The following is a 14,546-nucleotide window of genomic DNA, read 5'->3' on the forward strand; positions in this document are numbered from 1 at the left end:
CAGGCAGCTGGCTTATTTTGGTTCTTTAGCAATTGATTTTTTCCACCGCCCCCCTGGGGTAAGTGGTTGGACAAACACCGACCCCACAGCCCGGCACCCTGGCCCAGGAAACCACACGGAGTGACCACAGGGTCAAAAGCACAGAGGAAGTGGCTGGGCCGGGCGCTGGCTTGGCTGGAAACCTGAAGCCCAAGCAGCTGTCCACCCGCAGGGCCCGCCCCGGGCCGCCTGGCCAGCACTAGGGGAGGAGGCGGGGGGAGGGTGGGCTTACAGCCCCCCGGAACCGCCAGGCAGGCACCCCGCTTGGAGTCTGGGCCTGAGTGCACAGCTCTGAAATGGGGTGACCCCTCTGCCCTGAAGCCGGGGGGTGGCCAGAGAGTGACAGGGTCAGTGCCAGGCTTGGGACCCCCACCCCCCGGAGCCAGCCCCCTCCTGCCCTGTCCCCAGGCTCCTCACGTGGTCCTTCTGTCCCTCGCCACACAGGCAGCCCCACACAAAGTCACACCCGACTTTGGCTCCTAGCCCATTTCCTCACTGGGGGACCCTGAGCAAGCCACCTGGCCAGTCCCCTCACAGGTGGGACCTCGGTGTGGATAAGGCCCCCGGTGAGGCTGCAAGGGTCCCATGACAAAGCCGGTGAGCCCTGGGGCTCGAGGCCACCGCCCCAGATCCTGTCCCCTCCCAGGGGCACTGAACTCACGCACCCAAGGAGCCATCTCGGCAGGCTGGGCGGGGGTCGGGAGAGAGACCTACGAACAAAGTGTGGTTGGCAGGGCAAAGTGGGCAGGCAGCCTGGTCCCCTGAAAAGCAGGAATGCGGGGAGGGGGCTGTCTAACAGCTGGTGACTTGCCTGCAGAAGGCTGTGTCCCACCTCTTCAGGCGGGTGGCTCAGTTCTTTAAAAAGCCCACACGGAGGGCCTTTCTGAGCCCAGGCGGACCACAGGTGTACCATAAGTGACCTTGGTGCCCGGCACGTGGGCGCCCCCGGGCCCAGGCGGTGCAGGCAGGGGTTGGCGCGGCCCCTGGGCCAGGCTGCCTGGGTTCCAGTCCTGTCTCTGCCCTGTCCCCCGTGGCCTTGAGTGCTGACTGTCCGTGCTTACAAAGCAGGCTGGTCCCAGACCCTCTCCCACAGCCCCCTGCAAGGAGCACAGGGCTCCAAAGTGTGCCTACCCGGTGACCCCCGAGAAACACTATTACTAAGCTCGCCCAGCTTGCCCAGTGGTGGAGGCCAAACTCACAGAGTGGGCTGAGCTGTATGAAAACACTGCCTCTCTAGCTCAGAGGTGGTCAAGCACCCGCAGTTCTCACAGTTCAACTAAAGAGCACCCCACGTTACAATTTGTCAGGCACCTTCGGAGACCCGATCTTGACGGGCACTCCCAGGTCGACGAGGCAGGAAAGCACTGCATTTCATCGGGGCCGCAGCCACATGAGGGAGGATCAAGGCCGGAGGCGGATGCTCGGATTCCCACCAGACCATGTCCCTGTGGCTGGCACGGAAGGGACCTGGGGCAGCCCCACTGGGCACGGTCACCGGAGTCATTCCCGGTTCCAGGACGACAGCTCTGGCAGAGCAGATGCTCCTGAGGGCAACTAACCAGCTTTCCCAGCTCTCTCTGGGCCTGACAGGGGTCCCGCGGGAAGGCAGAGTCCACCTGTCCCCCTTCCCCGTGGAGATGGGAACAGAGCGAAACAGCTCCCAGCGGGGCTGGCGATGCTGAGTGGAGGCCTGAGCCCATGAGAAGGTGCTCCATGCCGTGGGCAGAGAGGCAGGGGCGCAGGTGGGCTGCCCGCGAGCTAGGAGTGGAAAGGAACCACCTCAATTCTCTGCACTAACAAGCCTGCAGCCCAAGGGCTCGGCTCAGCACACCCGGGGCCAGGTGTGCTGGGTGCTGCTTCCAGAGAATTAGAAAAGTCACAAGGCACAAGGACCCCATCAGTGGGTCCCAGACAGGGAACCTGCAGCTGTCGCCAAAGCCCGAGAGGGCACCAGAGGGCAGGTGGCCAGGCGGGGCTGGCATGGCAAGGCCTTCCTCTGAGTGGCCCAGGGCGGGGAGGGGGGCGGTCCCCTGGGGCCTGGCCCCTGAGAGCCCAGGGCTGGCCTCCAAAGATAAAGGGAGCCCTCTGAGCCCGCAGGTCAGTCTAAGGCCAGGCTGGAGCTGGGCTTGGCTGCGGGAACAAGGCGGACAGCGGGCAGGCTGGGAGGGACGGGGCCCGTGGACAAGGGCACCGAGGGGGCTGCCCAGGAGGCGCCGTGTCTTACGGCCCAGCCCCACGATGCCGGTGTTTTCTTTCTAAGAGTATGGCCTGCTCCCCTCTCCTCTTTCATTCGATTTAAAAGTCTTCAGACTCAGACACAAAAGCACACATGCTGTGTGGCTCCATTTCTCTGACGTTCCGGAACAGGCAAGACTAATCCGTGGTGAAGGGCGTCAGGACAGCGGCTGCCCCCGGGGAGGGGGGAGGGGGCCGCCACGGGCGCCGGGGGATTTTCTGGGTGGTGGGGCTGCTCTGTGTCTGGCGCGGGCCGGTGGTTATGCAGACGGGACACAACTGCCAGAGCTCCACGAGACAAACCCTTCCATACACTCAGAAGCTGTGCTTTTTACCGTCTGCAAGTTGTACCTCAATTTCCCAAAAAAAAGAAAAAAAAAAAAAAAAAAAAAGCAAGTTAGAGCTGGGGCCTGTGACACCATTTCCTGGGACTGTGCAGTCTGATTTTCGTGCTATTAAAAATTCACGGTCCATGGCTGAGAACAGCAGCTGCCTTCTGTCTGCAGAGTCAACGCCAATCACAGCCCGGGCGGCGGCAGCCGCGGCCACAAGGGCCTCCTTTCTTTTGCCTCCGACCTACTTCCCTGATAAGTGACAAGACAGCCAGCCTGGGAACAAACGCACCCCTTATTCCTCGGCCCTGAGCCTCGGCTAATCCTCCCGGACAGACGGATGGATGCGAGGGGCCCAGTTGTCAGTCTGCTCGTCAGACCCGACAGCGGACGCCTCTGTTCCTCCCGCGGCCGCGGCCCCGCCGTCTTTTTGTTCCCTGGCCTCGCCAACATCTGTGAAAAGTCCCGGCCGAGGTGCGGCGGGCGGCCCCGTCAACCACCAGGCCCACGCCTCCCGCCCCCGTGTGCAGCCCCCTCTGCACAGGCCTGGGGGGGCAGCGGGGAACGCCCCAGCCCGGGCTGGCCACCCCCCGGGGGTGAGGCCACACGCCCTGGACCCGGGCCCCGGGTCACGTGCCCAGAAGCCCCCAGCGATGAGGAGGGCAGAGGGACAGAAGTCAGAAGAACAGGGCACGTCCCACAAAGGGCCGGCCCCCGGGACGGTGGGGGCGAGGGCAGCGACATTCCTCGGACGGCGGTGGGAACTCCCAAATACGGCCCCGCTACTGCTGTTTTTAGCCCATTCCACATAATTGGAAAAACATGGGGCAAACCAAAGCCAGCTGGGCACCTCCGCCTGCGCGGCCACGAGGGAGGGGGCAGGGAGGCCGGCGCTGGACGGCCGGGCTCTGGGACGGCGGCCTGCTCGGCCCCCCTGGGGCTCACCCAGCCCCCAGCAGAGCCAGGGCTCAGGAGGAGCCAGTGGCCGAGACAGCCCTCCAGTCTCAGAACCTACAGGACCCTCGCTGGGGCCACTTCAGGAGGGGCTGGGGCACCAGGCACACGGCACCCTGGAGCCAGCAGGTATCACCCCACCCCCAGGGCCGTGGGACACGAGACGCCCCTCAGCCCAAAGGTAGGGAGTCAGTCCCAACTCTCCCATCCTGTCTGTGTGCCCCACCCCCAGAAGGTGTCAAGGACACACAGCCTCTACTTTGTCCCCCGCCTCCCCCGCCCCTGTCCCCAAGAGGGAAGTGCGCCAATCTCCCTACTTCACCGGCGAGGGAACTGCAGCTCAGAGGGCTCCCGTGACACCCCCACTTTGCTGGCGCCTGGCAGCACTCGGATCCAGCCCCCCCACTCCATCCTCCACTCCTGGGGACCCTGCACCTCCCCGGGACGTCGCAGGCCCCCAGTTGCCGAGGTCCGAGCATCACCCCATCTCAGCTCCTTCCTTGGGGAAGGCACTGACCCCTACACAGGGCTGACTCTCGTTTGCTCAAAGTCAGAAAGAAATGAGATTCACACACGTCACAAGGATTTCTTCAAAGTCAACCCCGCGAAGCATAAAAGGTCAGACACTTGGCCTGAGAGCCCCAGGAATCCGCAAGTCACGCCCGAGGCCCTGGCTTCAAATCTCAAGATGTTTCTGGCTGTGCCGGTGGTCGTTTCTGACTCGCTGCCCAGCAGCCTGCCTTGGGCACGTGTCCCGCGCAGAGGCAGCCCTCCACCTCCCACACCCTGTCCCTCACTGGGGGCTGAGGAACCTGGGCAGGACGTGAGGGGCTGGGTAATTCCGACACAGCCAGGCCCCTGCCCCCACACCCTCCCAGCCTTCACCTGACAGAAAGGAGAGCCAGGAGCCCCGTGCACCCGGGACACTCAGCAGCCGTGTGAGGAGGGCTTCCCACCCACCTGCGCCCCCTCCCAGCTCCTCCTGGCACCACCAGGCCTCCACATCTACTTCCGATTCCAAATGTCCAGGGAAGGACTGCTCTCCTGCCACCAAGGCAGGCTGCCTGCCTGCCTGGCTCAAGTTCAAGTTCAAATTCAAGCACAGCTCATGTTTTCTTGGGTAGCCAGGCTTTCCTCTCAACAATCCCATCCTATCATCATCCCTTTTTACAGTGGAGAAAACTGAAGCACAGAGAGGCTGAGTCCGTTTCCCAAGATCACACAGCCAGCCGGGATCTAAGCCAAGACAGCATAAGACACGAGTTCCTTTTGTGGCTTAGCGGGTTAAGGACACGACGTTATCTCTGAGGATGCAGGCTCGATCCCTGGCCTTGCGCAATGAGTTAAGGATTCGACATTGCTGCAAGCTTCTGTGTAGGTCACAGATGCAGCTCGGATCTGGTGTCGCCATGTCTGCGGCGCAGGCCGCGGCTGTAGCTGCTATTCAACCCCTGGCCCAGGAACTTCCACATGCTGCAAGTACAGCCATAAAAAGAGGAAAAAAAAAAAAATGAGAGTATACATGCAGACTGGACACAGAAAGCCATCACATGACTGAAAATCACTCTAAACTCTGGGTTGGCCTGAGACGAAATTTCCTCACCTCCCAAAAGTCTTTGGCAGGATCTCGACTGCTGACAAAGCTGTGTCACACATGGTGTCTCCTCTGGCACACCCATCCTGGAACAGTGGAAGTCCCACCAGCATCCTCTCCGTCCATTTCCGTCTTTCCGAAAGGCCTTCCCTCCAGCCCAGGGTCACCTCCTGAGCCCTCACTGTGTGGCCTTGGCTCTTCACCCTCACACCCCAGACCTCACTGATTCCATGGCCAAGCGGCGATCCCCGAGTGACCCAAAGGCGTCCTCTGCCAGCCCCTAACTCCATCCTCCCACCGGGCACGCCAGCCTCGGAAGACGCTCGCGGGCAGGACGCTGGCGGCCCTCCATGGGCGCTGCTGCCTTCCGGCCAGCGAGGCGCCTGCACCAGGACCGCAAAGCTCTGCCAGTGACATTCAGTAGGATTTAGTGTCTCCTGGTCTTCATTTCACTTGTGATGCCAGCTGCTGTCTCCAGGCAGCAGTCAAAAGGCACACTGCACGTGTAACTCCTATCCACCGGGATGCAAACCACACACCGGACGGACGGACGCTGCTGCCCGCAAAGAGGAAAACCGCTCCCACGCTCAGGCAATAGGACTAGAACCTTTTATTCTTTTGATGTTTAGGGCCATGCCCGCGGCATATGGACGTTTCCATGTGGGGTCACAGTGGAGCTGCAGCTGCCAGCCTATGCCACAGCCATGGCACTGCCAGATCCGAGCCGCCTCTGTGACCTGCCCCACAGCTCACGGCAATGCCAGATTCGAGCTGCCTCTGCGACCTGCACCACAGCTCAGGGCAATGCCAGATCCTTGCCCCACTGAGCGAGGCCAGCGGTTGAACCCTCATCCTCACGGATCCGAGATGGGTTCATAACCTGCTCAGCCACCGTGGGAACTCCCGGATCACAGCCTTTTAATCAAAGGTTTTTCTTTAACACAGTATTTTGCGGCAAGGAGTGGAAACTGGAGAGTGAGAGGCCCACGTCCAAAAGCCCCCAGTGAGGGCGTCACTTTTTGTCTGAGGTCCTTGCTGCAGTTCCATCTGACTCCCTGCGTCTCTCCCCCAAACAGACGGGAAGGCCCTCGGAGACAGAGGCAGTTCTGACTCACGCCCACGTCCCTCTGGAAGAAGAAACACCGAGTGATGCTGGGGAACCGCCTCGAGTTTCCAGAAAGCCGTCTTTGCTGGCACACCCCCGCGACGCTCTGAGAACCTTCTGGGTTTCGTCTCAACTGCGACTAAAGCTCTTCGAGACGTCTGTTCACCCTCTCCCGCCCCGGCTGGCCCTGGACCACTTGGACTTGGAAGGATCCAGGGCGGGAGGCAGCGGAGCCGCCACCATCCACCCAGAACCCACCAGCGCGTGACTGAGAAGCAGGGGGTGGGAACCCGCGCTGGAAACGCCGAAGCCGGGCAGGCACATTCTCACCCGGAGACGACGCGCGGCCCATCCCTCCTGCGTCTCTGTGAGCCGGGCCCTCCTTCTGACCTGACGCCCTAGAAGGGCATCTGGAGCAAAAGCAGAAGGCCGCAGGCTGGGCGTAAAGAAGTCCCCCGCACGCCTCTGTGCAGACCCCCTGCCCGGCCCCACACGCCCACCCAAGCAGGGGCCCCTCGGAATGACAACAAAAACGTTTTTCTTCTGCGCGCTTGGCATTCTCCAACAGTTATTTGTCAAAGTGTCCTTCTCAGCCTGGGGTGGGGGTGGGGGCACGGGGGGACGAAAACAGTGCTTACACAGACCAGCGAAGGTGGCCCCGAGCAGCTGAGTCTGCAGGCGGGCTGTCCTCCCTGAACGAGGCTGGGAACTGGGGATCAGCCCCCACCCCACCCACACTCCCACCCCACCCCTGCCCAACAGCTTCCGACAGGAAGGAGCGCCTTTGCTGCTAATCCCCCAGTTCCACCCAGGAGGTGTCAGTGTCAGCAGAGCATCCAGCCCCCTGGGGTTCGGCCTCCTCCAGGAAGCCCTCCCATGTACACTCCCCCTACTCCTTTCCCTGCAGTTAATGCCTGCACAGGGGCTACCATCTGCTCACAGAGCTCAACCCCAGGTGGCGTCCCCAGAGCTACCGGGGTATTCAGCAGAACAGCCTAGAACCTTTGCTGCTTCTAGGTGGAAAAGAAATCAGCCCTTCCCTGGGGGGATGGCAGGACCCTTGGACCACGCGGGCAAACCCAGCCCCTCGGGCCTGAGGAGGTGCCAATGACGGGAATGTGGGCATGGCTGCCGTATACTGTGCACCCACTAAGCACGGGGTCCCGGGCAGGGTGTGCCTGTGACACCCCGCCGTCTCACAGATGAGGCAGGGAGGCAGAGTGACAAGGCCCAGGCACCATCCACCCCACATGACCAAGAGCCCTCTGTCCCCCAGGGAACCTTCTGGAACCCCAGGCCTCTCCGACTGTGCAACCTCATGGGACCGTGCCTCTGGGCCCTATTAGGGTTCACACCCCGTCTCTGCCCTCACCCCCTTCCTGGAACTCTGACGCATGAAGGATCCCACGGGGGCCCCTTAACAAAAGTAGCTACACAAGGCCCCCATCGGGGCAGGCACCATCGCGTGATCCACCTTCAGGGGGGTAATGTCCATCCCCTACTCGTTCCCCAAACGTCCACAGGCAGCCTGGCTCCAGACACTCAGAGTGGCCAGAGTTGGTGACAACATGTGCATCCGGCCAGACCCCTCCCTCTCCCAGAATAGACACCGCCAACCGATCCAATGCACGGCTCGGCCAGACAGCACCCGTCAATGGCAGCAGCAGACACCGCATCCAGATCCCTCTAATTCCGGGGCCAGGCCCCGAGCCAGCCTCTCATGGCAGCACGACTTAGAAATTGCAAACACACAAAAAGAGCAGAAACGGCCAACAAGGGAAAGATGGTTCAAAGGGATGCTTACTTGATAAAATATTCCTCAGACACCAAAACGCTTGGTTTTGAAGCCTCAGACCTCTTGGAATTGCAAATGCTCCTGCAATAACGTCAAGTGAAATGTACAGACACAAACAGCAGAGAAAGAGACACCGAACCATTTGGACTACCTCTGGACTTCCCTTTAGTTTCTCCAAAACTCAAAGCAGATCTGGCCCATCACATGCAGGGACCACTGCAAAATGAAAACGCAGGGCCCCTGGTTCAAAACCGATGAAGCGTTTCAAGGACCCGCTCTGCCGTCCGTCTCAGGTGGCCAGGCCCCCACGTCCCCTGTCCCTTATTCTCACCTCGGCCTCTCACCTGGGTCCTTCACTACCCGGATCCAAATCCCTCATAACTTATTCACTGGTGTGCCTGCTCCCCTCCTGTCGACCCCACCCCCACGAGCACAGGTGCTGTGTGAAGGCCGGGGAAGTAGGCCCTTCTCCTTAACTGCTTTATGCTCAGCTCCCGGCACGCAACGAACACATGGGAATTACCTGGGGAACTTTGCAGGCTCCATATTTTCAGATTTCCCATCGTAAACTCTTTTTTTTCATTTTTTGGCCGCCCTGCAGCATGAGGAATTCCCAAGTCAGGGATCCGTTCCGAGCTGCAGGTACAACCTGTGCTGCAGCTGCAGCAACACCCAATCCTTTAACCCACTGTGCCGGGCGGGGATCAAACCCGCATTCTGGTGCTGCAGAGACACCACCAATCCTGTTACACCACAGTGGGAACTCCAGCACGAGTGTTTTGCTTTCAACCTGTGCCCAAGTTCTGCTCATGCCTCCTGCCATCTGCCCCCAGGCCATCTGAGAAGCCCCTGCCTTCCCGTTCTTTCCCCCCAGTGGGACTGGCCCTGTCACCTCTCACTCCCCACCCTGCTCGCTGGCCAGGTCCAAGTCTGCCCAGCTGTGCTGGGCCCTGGACATCCCCAGGGACCGGCCATATCCTGGACACACGTCATTTCCAGGAGAGCACACCCTGAACCCGACACCTGGCCATAAAGGCCCCCAGGCAGCACCCCAGAGAAAGTGACATTTCATTAAAAATAATCGGAGCAAGAGGCCTGGAAGCAGCAAGTGCCCGAAAATTAAAGCGGAGAATAAAGAGGCAGAGAAACACCTGAGGCAAAGGCAATTACTGTGTGAGAGGGAAACCAGCTGAATGTGGTGCATCCGAAAGAAAACTCCCATTAAGAATGTGGTCTGGGAGCTCCTGTCGTGGCACAGTGGTTAATGAATCCGACTAGGAACCATGAGGTTGTGGGTTCGATCCCTGGCCCCGCTCAGCGAGTTAAGGAGCCTGCATCGCCATGAGCTGGGTATAGATCACAGACACAGCTCGGATCCTGCGTGGCTGTGGCGTAGGCTTGGTGGCTACAGCTCCGATTAGACCCCTAGCCTGGGAACTTCCATGTGCCGTGGGTGCGGCCCTAAAAAGACAAACAAAAAGAATGTTCTTAGGAGCTGCCATTGTGGCTCAGCCGGTTAAGAACCTGACGAGTATCCATGAGCATCCAAGTTCGATCCCTGGCCTCGCTCAGTGGGTTAAGGATCTGGCACTGCCAAAAGCTGCGGTGTAGGTCACAGATGTGGCTTAGATGTGGCTGTGGCTGTGGCGCAGGCTGGCAGCTGTGGCTCCGATATGACCCCTAGCCTGGGAACCTCCATATGCTATGGGTGCAGCCATTAAAAAAAAAAATAATGTGTTGGCAATCTAAGTTTTCACGGGGGGTTATCACGGCAGGGAGGCTCCACGGGAACGGGAGGCAAGGCTGAAAGTGAATTGCAAATTCCGCATCAAAGTGGAAATGCTTATGAAAAAGCAGAAAAGTAAAGGCGAGGGCTCCCCGAGGGTGTGCGGTACCGCGGCATCCGCACATTTGAGAGGCGGGAGGAGGATGCCCGGCCAGGCGCCTGCCGCTTCTCGTTTTCCACCAGCGCTTGCGCTACAATCAACAGTCGCGGTTTCATAGCTCACGACAGCCAGCTTTTAGGGCGAGACCTGTCTGACACGACCTCGCTTCACAGATCAGAACCCGAGCTCCAGCCTGAGCTCCAGCAGAGCCCAGATCTGACCGCGAATCTGCCAGGCCGCCTGAAGAAAGCAGAGGATGGGTCCCCCCGCCACCGCCACCGCCGGCGGCCACCCTCCCGCCAGCCGCTCCCCAGCTCACCTGCCTTGCACGTCTGGCCGTTGCCCTGCAGCTGCACGCCAGTGGGGCAGGCGCACGCGTAGTAAGGCTCCCTCGGGGACAGCAGGCACAGGTGGGAGCAGCCGCCGTTGTCCTCCTCACACCGGGTGTGGACTGCGGACAACAGGGCAGGTGGGAGAAGGTTCCAGAAAGGGCCCTGGACCCCTACACCCCGTGGGTCCCGTGTGGGCATCCTCGCTGCCCTGCCCCCTCCTCCCGACCTCCTACTGCAAGAAGCCCCATCTTCTTCAGAGCCACTCGAAGGACCCCGCCTTTGCGAAGGCTGCCCCCAGCCCCCTCGGCAGGACCCAGGACCTGCCAGTGCGGAAAAGGTGGGGCCCTGGATCAGAGAGGCCTGTCTCATCTTTGCGACCTGCTTGGACCCCACGGGCTCTACACGGATGCTTGTGGCCACACCTGGACACAGGTCCGAGCCTCTGGGTGCTGATGGCCACGCTCTTCATCCTCTGAAGCCCTTCCACAACCAACGTGCAACCGAAGGGACAAAGGCTCCTGGCATCCCCCTCCGCCCGGGGCAGGGAAGGGGTGGCACCCGTGAAACGCGAAGTATTATTAAAGCACCCGCGTTTAAGGACCACGATGTCCCCCCCAGACAACCACTCCAGAGAGCCCACCCCTGGACCCCACTCTTAAGTTCAAAGTTGGAACCGTCAATGACACTGGCCAGGAAGCACCAGCCCTCCCGCCGCCGTGGTCCCCATGCAAGAGCAAGGGGTAGGCCTCGGGAGCAGGTGAGTTCAAGGCCCCGCCCCTGCTGGCTGCCTTTCCACCAGGGACCAGTGCCACCACCCCATGGGGACTCCGGCGGAGAACTGTGACTCGGAGCAGATCTTTCATTCATAGACGTGTCACTTCCACGGGACCTTGAAAACAGGGCACCTTCCTTGGGAATCCCTTTGCCACCCCGGGGCAGGGCCCTGCCTGGAGCACCCCCACACCAGCTCTGCAGAGGGGGCCTCTCCCATCACCCGGCCCCCCACCTGCCCTGCACTCTGCTCACACCTCCCTCCCCTCCAACAAGCACCCCCTTTTCTTTTCCCCCAGACCACAGGCTTCTGCTGGGGGAAGATCCCAGCCACCCTCCCCCTGCCCCCGGGCCCCACTTACAGTAAGGCTGCCGCTCGGGGCTGAGGACCTGAATGTCCATGGGCGAGTAGAGGGCGCTCAGAATCTCCTTCCTCTTCTCCCCAGTCCTCTTGTTACAGGCGTGGATGGAGCGGGTCTGCCAGTCCGTCCAGTACAGAGTGTCTCCAGAGAGCGTCAGGGCAAAGGGGTGCGTCAGGCTGCCCTCCACCACCTTCTGCCTGCAGGGGTCGGGGCGGAGGGAGGCGCCATCAGGGGGTCCCCACGGCGGCCCCAGTCCTGACGGCCTTCCCTCATCACAGCGATCGCCGCTGCCCAGGAGCTGGGAGGAAGCAGCGTGCGACCGGGCCGGAGCACCCCAAGAACCCTCTGCCAGGCTCGCAGGGCACCTTGCAGACCCAGCTGGCCTCCCGCCACCACCCCTGAGGGTGATGCGGGCGCCCCTGCACATCCAGCTGCCCCCCGTCCAACCTGTCGCTAGAGTGGTGACCACTGGGAGGGCGCCCCACGGAGAAGAAAGAAGGAAAGTGGCCGGAACGAAGCCACCGCTGGTCACAATGAGCTGGGGACACGCAGGCCTGTCCAGCCCTGACGCTTTAGCAACGTAATACAGATCGGACCACGTGTGCTTGCTCATTCCTATAATGCCAGTGATTTATATTCTCAAGGCAAATCACACTTGCACCACCATGCAAAAAAGCTATTCACTTCTGTGTGCTTATAAAACCCAGCAAATGAGAACTTGTTTTTAACAAGATTATGGAGGCTGGTGATAGAATCGTGATGTACGCAGCTGGTAGCATGTGATTCTCTCGTTGAAGGACCCTCGTCCCATGACAGGCTCCCAGAGGTGGGGGCCACAGTTGGGCAGTCACCACCATGTCCTCAGCCCCTGGCACAGCACCTCGGAGACAGTAACACTCCAAAGGTGCTACGGAACAACAAACACACCCTCCTGGGCTTGCCTGATCGGACCCAACATTGCCTCTTTGGTGGATTTTTTTTTTTTTTTCTGGCTTTTTAGGGCTGCACCTGCAGCATGTGGAGGTTCCCAGGCGAGGGGCTGAATCAGAGCTGCAGCTGCCAGCCTACGCCACAGCCACAGCGACGCAGGATGCGAGCCACGTCTGCCACCCATACCATAGCTCACGGCAATGCCAGATCCTCAGCCTACTGAGGAAGGCCAGGGATCGAACCCTCATCCGCATGGATCCCCGTCAGGTTCATTATCGCTCAGCCACAGCAGGAACTCCGCCTCTTTGTTTTTTTGGATGTCACTTTCTAAAACAATTTACTGAATACAAAGGATCGTAAGAGAATACTATGAACAACTGTGTGACAGCAAGCTTGAAAACCTGGCAAAAACGAATTTATTTGTAGAACCACACAATCTCCCAAGATTGAATCATAAAGAAACAGCAAATCTGAATAGACCAATAACTAGCAACAAAATTGAATCTGTAATCAAAAAACTCCCCCTAAACAAAAGTCCAGGTACAGACAGCTTCATAGGTAAATTCTACCAAACCTTTAAAGAAGAGTTAATACCTATCTTTCTCAAATTATTCCAAAATATGGAAGAAGAGTGATAGAATAGCTACTACCAAAAAGACAAGAAACAACAAGTGTTGGCAAGGATGTGGAGAAACGGGAACTCTCGTGCACAGTTGGTGGGGATGTAAGTTAGTGCAGCCACTATGGAAAAGAGTAAAAAAACTGGAAATAACCCTATGATCCAGCAATTCCATATCTGGGTATTTTTCCAAAGAAAATGAAAACACAAATTTGAAAAGATATATGTACCCCTATGTTCACTGCAGCATTACTGACAACAGCCAAGGTACGGAATCAACCTGGGGTCCACTGACAGAGTAACTGAATGGCTACAGACAATGGAATATTACTTAGTCATAAAAAAGGACGAAGTCTTGTCATTTGCGGCAACCGGGATGGACCAGAGAGTGTTATGCTAAGTGAAAAAGTCAGACAGAGAAAGATACCATATGATTTCAATTATATCTAAAATCTAAAAAACAAAACAAAAGAGAAACAGACTCACAGATACAGAGAACAAACAGGTGGCTGCCAAAAGGGAGGGGGTAGGGAATCAGATGAAACACATGAAGGGGATCAGAGGTACAAACTTCCAGCTACAAGATAAATAAGTTACACATATTTTGTATGTCCACGTAGGAAATAGAGTCAATAATACTATAACAACTTTGTATGGTGATGGATGGTTAACTGCTCTTATTGTGATCATTTCATAATCGATACACTTGACACCTGAAACTAATATAATAATATTGTATGTTAATTATAACGCACTACAAAAAAATTTTTTAAGCCCAAACTTGCAGAGGACAGACTAGAGGTTGCCAGAGGTGGGGGATGGATGAAATGGGTGCAGAGGGTGAAAGGCACCAATTTCCAGTTGTAAGATAAAAAAAAAGTCCTGAGAATGTCATATACAGCATGGTGACTACAGTTAAAAATATTGTCTTGTATATTCAATTAATTTTTTATATTACTCAATAAATTTATTACACTTATAGTTGTACAATGATTATCACAACCTAATTTCATAGCATTTCCATCTCAAACCCTCAGTGCATCCCCTGCCCCCCCAAACTGTGTCCTTTGGAAAGCATACTTTTTTCAAAGTCTGTGAGTCACTATCTGTTCTGCAAAGAAGTTCATTGTATCCTTTTTTCAGATTGTCTTGTGTATTTAAAAGTTGCCAGGAGTTCCCATCCGGGCTCAGCAGAAACGAATCTGACTAGCACCCATGAGGAGGCAGGTTTGATCCCTGGCCTCACTCAGTGGGTTAAGGATCCGGCGTTGCCTTATCGTAAACTGTGGTGCAGGTCACAGATGCGGCTCGGATCTGGCGTTGCTGTGGCTGTGGTGTAGACCTGTGTCTACAGCTCCAATTTGACCCCTAGACTGGGAACCTCCATATGCTGCAGGTGCTGCCTTAAAAAAGTAATAACAGTTAAAAAATAAAAGTGGCCAAGAGAGTAGATCTTGAAAAGTTCTCATCACCAGGAAAACAATTATAACCACATACAGTGACGGATATCACCTCAATTTATTATGGCAACCGCTTCCCAATAGATACAGGCAACGAATCACGAAGCCACACGCCTAAAACTAACAGGATGC

At 57.8% G+C, this 14,546-nt stretch overlaps 1 protein-coding gene and 1 long non-coding RNA gene across 7 annotated transcripts in view; both read right to left on the minus strand.

Annotated features, from left to right (window-relative positions):
- LRP5 (LDL receptor related protein 5) overlaps nt 1-14,546 on the minus strand; it is a 119,871-nt gene that overhangs the window by 64,259 nt on the left and 41,066 nt on the right. For all 6 annotated transcript variants that reach the window (XM_021082720.2, XM_021082719.2, XM_085010556.1 and 3 more), the window contains exons 4-5: nt 11,406-11,602; nt 10,260-10,391 (exon numbers count right to left, since the gene is read on the minus strand). In XM_021082720.2, the coding sequence (XP_020938379.2) occupies nt 10,260-10,391; nt 11,406-11,602 (329 nt within the window). The remainder of the gene's footprint in view (nt 1-10,259; nt 10,392-11,405; nt 11,603-14,546) is intronic.
- On the minus strand, nt 6,156-8,653 carry LOC146405034 (uncharacterized). The gene is made up of 3 exons (XR_014836775.1): nt 8,578-8,653; nt 8,064-8,135; nt 6,156-6,281 (listed from the first exon to the last, which is right to left on the minus strand). It is a non-coding gene; the product is annotated as an uncharacterized LOC146405034 (long non-coding RNA).

Source organism: Sus scrofa, chromosome 2, assembly GCF_054392235.1.
Source record: "Sus scrofa isolate SSC_HxYL_T2T_F1_AM1 chromosome 2, Sscrofa_HxYL_maternal_Yorkshire_Landrace_v2.0, whole genome shotgun sequence".
Taxonomy (NCBI): domain Eukaryota; kingdom Metazoa; phylum Chordata; class Mammalia; order Artiodactyla; family Suidae; genus Sus; species Sus scrofa.